Source organism: Cottoperca gobio, chromosome 10 (genome assembly GCF_900634415.1).
Source record: "Cottoperca gobio chromosome 10, fCotGob3.1, whole genome shotgun sequence".
NCBI classification, from domain to species: Eukaryota; Metazoa; Chordata; class Actinopteri; order Perciformes; family Bovichtidae; genus Cottoperca; species Cottoperca gobio.
The window spans coordinates 4,062,484-4,070,695 of NC_041364.1; the positions used below are offsets into that span (position 1 = coordinate 4,062,484).

At 36.3% G+C, this 8,212-nt stretch overlaps 1 protein-coding gene across 1 annotated transcript; it reads left to right on the top strand.

Annotated features, from left to right (window-relative positions):
- Positions 1-437: 437 nt before the first annotated feature.
- On the top strand, positions 438-7,499 carry spmip2 (sperm microtubule inner protein 2). Its single transcript, XM_029442119.1, has 4 exons — positions 438-531; positions 1,060-1,289; positions 1,602-1,660; positions 7,405-7,499. Exons 1-4 carry the CDS (start codon positions 468-470, stop codon positions 7,466-7,468), a joined length of 417 nt encoding a protein of 138 aa, XP_029297979.1. The 5' UTR covers positions 438-467; the 3' UTR covers positions 7,469-7,499.
- The last annotated feature ends 713 nt before the right edge of the window (positions 7,500-8,212 follow it).

Here is an 8,212-nt window from a genome sequence, read left to right on the forward strand (position 1 = left end):
ATTCAATGCAGTTCTGTATTGATGTACAATTCTGCATATAAGTATATAGATACGGGTATGAATGTGGAAACCTGGGAGTGCTCCAAACAGTCTCAGACTTTGAAAACCCCTGATCGAGGCTATTTATAGTGCTGTTAACAACATAGGATTGTTCACCATGCTAAACAAAGAGACAGATAATGTATTATATATAGAATGTATTTCTACCTTCATGTTAATCTATATCATAAAGTAATCTGGAACAAATGTATATTAAAAGTGATATGTAGCGGACATGCTTCAGCATCCTGTTTTGAGAATGCAACCAGGTCACAACCGCTGACGCCATGACAACCAGTGGTTGCATGACAACCGGCCATGACCCCATGGACAGAGCCGACCGCTGGGCTCGAGTTATCCCTCAGGAGGCCCCATTATGAAGGTGCATCTCGCCTGCAACTAATCCAGGCATAGCAGTGAGGGGAAAAATGATGCAAAACAGTGAAGCAGCTGCAGGAGGGCCACAGCACGGACAAAGGATGATATTTACAGGTAGGAGAAGCAGGTACCTTTATTGTGTCATTCAACCGAGTGCGTTCTCAGAAGTAGATTTTGTTCTGAAATGTTGTATCTATAATATATGATGTTATTATTGTAAGTACCACAATAGCTAAATGGTGGGAAGGTTTGTACTGTCAGACTGCTACAAGCCAGCCGTCTGTTGTATGTTGTGTGGAGAACGACATTTCACTTATTTCACTATTTCAATATTATAGGATATGACGAACAGGTTGGATATTGCACACGTGTACATGTCAGTGTTCATGTGTGTATTTACACTGTAATAATTCATGCATTAGACACATTACAGTGTGATGTGCAATAATTTCATTAAGGATTATTAATGTACGTCTTCTTTATGAAACTGTTCAAACTGAAAAAAACATGGATGCATTTCTTTCTTTCTTTCTTTTGTATTAACTTCTCTATACCTCTGTGTCTGTAGAATCTTAATTGCGAGTAAAGGATTCAGGATATTTGTTTACTTTCTTTTCTCACATGTCCACTGATTCTCACAAGGCCCAGATGGAATTGGAGACTACAGGCCGAGATCAAATTATTTCCCCAGGTACATCGGTGCGGGCGCCTCGTCAACGGAGGCCACAGGTGACCTCGGTTACTTGTGCCAAGGTGCCGCACGTGCACCTCCTCCTATGCCCAAGCAGAGCTATGTGGGGGGGGTTGGCTGGGGCTGGCAGTATAACCAGCTGTTGAACAGTGGGACGCTGCTCAGCAACATGCAAATTAAGGTACGGCTTAAATCCATCGTGTGCGTGTTATGCAAATGAGTATGTAGAAGCATTGTTCTTCAGCTAATGTGCCACAAGGTTACACTGAGCATGACCTTGAGAATGGGTAGATATGATGCAATGTGCAGGAATCTCATCAACGTCGGGATAAACAGCAGCAAATGTATCATTTCTGGATGAGATGTATTGATTGTTGGTCATCCCTCCCTTTCCTTCTCAGGACAATACGAGTTATGATAATGCAACATGCTGTATAAATGAAAGAAAATAGCATTTTGGGGATAAATCAAACTGAACCTCCTTTTCTGACAGAAAACGGAGATACGGACAGCGTTGGAGGACAGAGCGGCTCACAGGTTCCAGAGCAATCAGTAAGACTTTTTGTAAATGTGTGGCCCCCACGCTGGACACGTTGAATCCATCAGAATCGTATTACATGTGTCTGCCGTGTCAAATGGATAAGTGAGAACATCTCAGGTTTGCACAGCGTTGAGTGACTGCATTGTAGCTTATCTGCTTCCACATCCATAATGCAACACTTCCACTTTTGCAGAAACACAAACCGCCTCAAGCCGCAGATAAGAAACCAACCAGACAGACATGGACACTCAAATACTGACCTAAACAAACACTATAGGGAGTTCATCTTCTAACTCATTAACGATTTTCTGTACATATTTATACTTATATTTATTATGCACAGACTGTTCATAATGTTCACCCATTCACTTTTGAAAATCCAGACATCTACGGCCATACAGGGATTACAATTTAAACAGAATAATTTATTATATACAGTTTATATATAACATTACATTTACTCCCTCAACGATATGTTACAATAAATATGAGATCCTCAATTTTCCTCTCAATAGGACTTTGTATTTAGTTAAACATTCCTTCATCTTCATGATGCACCAGGACATTCATGTGAGGAGGTGCCTCTCTTTGAAACATTCACCAGAACTCATTTGAACACCAACAGGAGATACGGAGGAAACATGTTAGACTGCACTCTCCTCCACCACCATCATACAAAACACTAAATATATCTTTAGTTACAGTGGGAATGCATCAAAGGACTGAAGCCAGAATTTGAGAAATACTGAGATTGTTGGTGAAGTTTTCACCAACCAAACCATTTTGTTTTAAATTAGATTGTTGACCAAGACAGTCAAATTTGAAGGTATTCAACCAAAAAGAACGTGTGGACGTTGCCTGTAAATGTAGAATGCAAGTTCCTCTTAATGAGAAATTCCCAGATATATATATATACTGTATATATATACACTGTATATATACATATATATATATATACACTGTATATATATATATATATATATATATATATATATATACTGTATATATATACAGTATATATATATACTGTATATATATACAGTATATATATATACTGTATATATATACAGTATATATATATATATATATATACAGTATATATATATACTGTATATATATATACAGTGTATATATATACAGTATATATATACTGTATATATATATACAGTATATCTATATATCTACTATATATATATACTTATATATACTTTATATATCTACAGTGCATATATATACTGTATATATATTATACATTATCTATCTCTATATATCATATATATATATATATCTATATATATATATCTATATCTCTCTATATATATATATATATACGTATATATATATTATACAGTATATATATAGATATATATATAGATATCATATCTCTCCTGTCTATATCTCTATCTATATCTCTCTATCTATCTATCTGTATATATATATATCTATATCTATCTATATCTCTATATATACAGTAATATATATCTATCTATATATATATATATCCCGTGTCTATATTCTCCCGTGTCTCTATCTATACTGTGTATCTCTATATATCTATATATATCTATATATACTGTATATAACAGTTATATATACACTGTATATATATACACTGTTATATATACACTGTATATATATATATACTGTATATATATACTGTATATATATATACAGTATATATATATATATACTGTGTATATATACACAGTATATATATATACAGTATATATATATATATACTGTATATATATACTGTATATATATATATATATATATACTGTATATATATACAGTATATATATACAGTATATATATATATATATACTGTGTATATATACAGTACAGTATATATATATATATATATATATATATATATATATATATATATATATACTGTGTATATATACAGTACAGTATATATATATATATATACAGTATATATATATATACTGTATATATATACTGTATATATACAGTATATATATACAGTATATATATACAGTATATATACAGTATATATATATATATATATATATACTGTGTATATATACTGTATATATACACAGTATATATATATATATATATATATATATATACTGTATATATATACTGTATATATATACAGTATATATATACAGTATATATATATATATATACTGTATATATATATATACAGTAGTATATATACAGTATATATACCGGGGTCGTGACTTGTGTCCTCTTTAGCCTCAGACTTTGTTGCATAGATATAAAACCGTTCTATCAGTAAAACATTATATTGTGTTTTTTCCTTTAATCTGTCACCTGTGTGCATGTTTCCCCACTTTTTAATTTATTCAATAACTGAGTATTACAGCCTCATGGGACCACTAGACACTGTGAGGTTATGGATTTTGATTGTCTTTTGCAATTCATCAAAAATGTTTGCCCGTTTTTGGATTCTTCGCTTACCGTGGAGGCATGCAAAAAAAAAACATTGTTTTTTTTCAATAATTCACAGTAACACAGGGGGGTGGGGGGTAACTTGATGTACAAAGGGTCATTTTGTGGCTAAAGTACTCGTTTAATCTATGTCACTGTCTCAGTGTTTGCCAAACAGATGATTGTTCCTGAAACTATATGACAAAAGCATGAAAATCAAAATTGACCGGGGTGCCAGCAGTGAAACAACAGAATCATCGACAGAAAGACACAAATATTGTGACAGGCTATAGCCAGGCAGAGAGGAGTTAGGATGACACTTCTGGATGAATTTGAACCAGGTTTTAAGACTGAATAAGGAACTGTCTATAGGATGTTCAAAGTCTGGGAAATTCTAACAAATAAACTGTAATACGCGAGTGTCAATTTGTCATTATGTGTATCCAACGGGTAAATTGTTGAAATGATTTGTTATTCGGCCCACAGTGCGTCAGAAGTGTTCGCTTCCGTCACTTCAACCAATATTGTACAAGAGAACAGAATACCCAATGTCAATTCCTTTTTCTTGTATATGTTTCAAATCAGACAAGCAAGAAGAAGAGATACTGCAAAAGGTAACATGTGTTAGGAAGTATTAGAAATGGTCTGATGGATAAGTGATGATGTCCCGCATGATGTGCAAATCTTTTTTCAGTCTAAGATGCAAATACAGAAAGATACAGATCACACTCATGATCAGAGAAGAAAGTGTTTCAGGGCAACCAGGCCCAGCTTAGTCAAATACTTATCCCTTTCATGTAGCATCCTTTCTGCAAAAGGAGCCGCATGCATCTTGTAGATGATTGTGCATTATCGACAGCATATGGGACATAGGCTGTTTCACTCACTCGACACTGAAAGTATTCAGAGCCATACACGACTGTTACTGCCGACAACAAGCTATTCCAGCCCAAGCTTAAAGAGATGGTCTGATAAATGATTTTCTTCAGGCTGGCATTCTGGGAGGCAGCAGCGACTTCTGCTGCTGGCTCACAAATGATAAAGGAAACAATGCAAGTGATTCTCAAGCCCATATGTGAGTGTATATATCCATATGCAGTTTCAGGATGTCTGTCGTCTAATCTTAAAGCTATTGTGCAGTCAACCTTCATGTCTTTCCTTGACTATGGGGACATTCTGTAATGTCATGATGCCCCATCAACACTTCAGCTGTTATCATAGTGCATACCGCTTAATCACAAATTAAACATTTCAGACTTATCATTGTTCTCTGTATCAATATGGATGGAAATACAAAATGAAAACCACAAAGAGACATAAAACCACTACAAAGAGCAACAAAATGACCAGAAAGAGCAACTGTATGACCTCAGAGAGACACCAAACAACTACCAAGAGACACCAAACAACCACCAAGAGACACAAAACAATCACCAAGAGACAGAAAACAACCACCAAGAGACACAAGACAACCACCAAGAGACACCAAAATACCACCAAGAGACACAAACCAACCACCAAGAGACATAAAACAACCACCAAGAGACACAAAACAATCACCAAGAGACACAAAACAACTACCAAGAGACACCAAACAACCACCAAGAGACACAAAACAATCACCAAGAGACAGAAAACAACCACCAAGAGACACAAGACAACCACCAAGAGACACCAAAATACCACCAAGAGACACAAACCAACCACCAAGAGACACAAAACAATCACCAAGAGACACAAAACAATCACCAAGAGACACCAACAACCACCAAGAGACACAAAACAACCACCAAGAGACACAAACCAACCACCAAGAGACATAAAACAACCACCAAGAGACAAAAAACAACCACCAAGAGACACAAAACAATCACCAAGAGACAGAAAACAACCACCAAGAGACACAAGACAACCACCAAGAGACACCAAAATACCACCAAGAGACACAAACCAACCACCAAGAGACACAAAACAATCACCAAGAGACACAAAACAATCACCAAGAGACACCAAACAACTACCAAGAGACACCAAACAACCACCAAGAGACACAAAACAATCACCAAGAGACAGAAAACAACCACCAAGAGACACAAGACAACCACCAAGAGACACCAAAATACCACCAAGAGACACAAACCAACCACCAAGAGACACAAAACAATCACCAAGAGACACAAAACAATCACCAAGAGACACCAAACAACCACCAAGAGACACAAAACAACCACCAAGAGACACAACCAACCACCAAGAGACATAAAACAACCACCAAGAGACAAAAAACAATCACCAAGAGACACAAAACAATCACCAAGAGACAGAAAACAACCACCAAGAGACACCAAACAACCACCAAGAGACACAAAACAATCACCAAGAGACAGAAAACAACCACCAAGAGACACCAAAACAACCACCAAGAGACACCAAACAACCACCAAGAGACACAAAACAACCATCAAGAGACACCAAACAACCATCAAGAGACACAAAACAACCACCAAGAGACACAAAACAATCACCAAGAGACACAAAACAATCACCAAGAGACAGAAAACAACCACCAAGAGACACCAAACAACCACAAAGACACACAAATTACCACCAAGAGACACAAAACAACCATCAAGAGACACCAAACAACCATCAAGAGACACAAAACAACCACCAAGAGACACAAAACAATCACCAAGAGACACAAAACAATCACCAAGAGACAGAAACAACACCAAGCAAGAGACACCAAACAACCACAAGACACACAAATTACCACCAAGAGACAAGAGACACCAAACAACCATCAAGAGACACAAAACAACCACCAAGAGACACAAAACAATCACCAAGAGACACAAAACAATCACCAATAGACAGAAAACAACCACCAAGAGACACAAAACAATCACCAAGAGACACAAAACAACCACCAAGAGACACCAAACAACCACAAAGACACACAAATTACCACTAAGAGACACAAAATTACCTCAGAGAGGCTGCTGTCAAAATGTGGTTTAAGTGGTTACGTTTACAGTTATTGGCATTTCCTATAAAAAAGTGCACATCCAATGCAATGTTTCAGCACTGTAAGTAGAAGACCTCTGATAAGGAGGGGAGTATCATTTTAACTAAAATAGTTTTTCTTTATAGGGTCAAGTTTTTTGAAGCTCCCAGTAATTCTCAAACCAAACCAATAAGTTGTTTATAACGTTTGGATCTGCGAGACATTATGAATGCAACAACTTTGTTCTTCTATGTTCTGCCCTGTAGGTAAACATGTACGCCATTGATGAATCTATTTATATTACTATCTCCATTTGTTTCCTCCCAGAAAGAACATGACGGATGACTTACTCCAACTCAACACAACGTTTCACAGAGACACTCAGACGTAACCGCAGATGGCTTCTACCCACGGCAGCTGGAGGACCTGACTGTTATTGAGATGTGTCGAGTTTGATTAACATCTTTTAATCTCCTTAACATGTGGACTTTTCAACTGTTTCATTTTCACACTTTTCAGCCTGATTGATTCGGGAGAAGAAGGCATTAAAAAAATATCAAGCACAGTTTATTACAGTATAGATTCTACATACCTGTGAAAGTTCATGTTGAGTTCAGGTGTACTTGATCTGAAGAATACATCTGAAAATACAAACTGGGAAAACGAGGGTTGAATGGTCTGTTTGTCAAAGTTTTAACAATCTGCTCGAAGGAGTATCACATATCAGATATGGCGCTGATTCTTCAAACTCAAGATTCTCTCCAAAAATAAGAGTTGGTATTGTTTATCACAGGTCCCTCTCTCCCCTCACACCGTCACAGGTATAGATATATGTATTCCTGTATGAGAAGCACCAGGTAATCCATCCCCACAGCTAAAGCAATCATATCCACTTATGTCTGGTGTAGATAACTGTACCAATTCTTCTACCACAACAGAAACCACCAATTTCCAAGTAAAAAGCCATACATAGATGTCAATTTCTCGAGGTCAGCTACAATTTGCTGGCAATACAATCACTACAATAGGCTGGCCTCAATCTTAAGACCACCTGAAGGCAGGTTGTGATTGATTTTTTTTTTTGAAAGAACATTGTATGCATTTACAAGACGCCTATTACCCTGAAGGCTGAGTC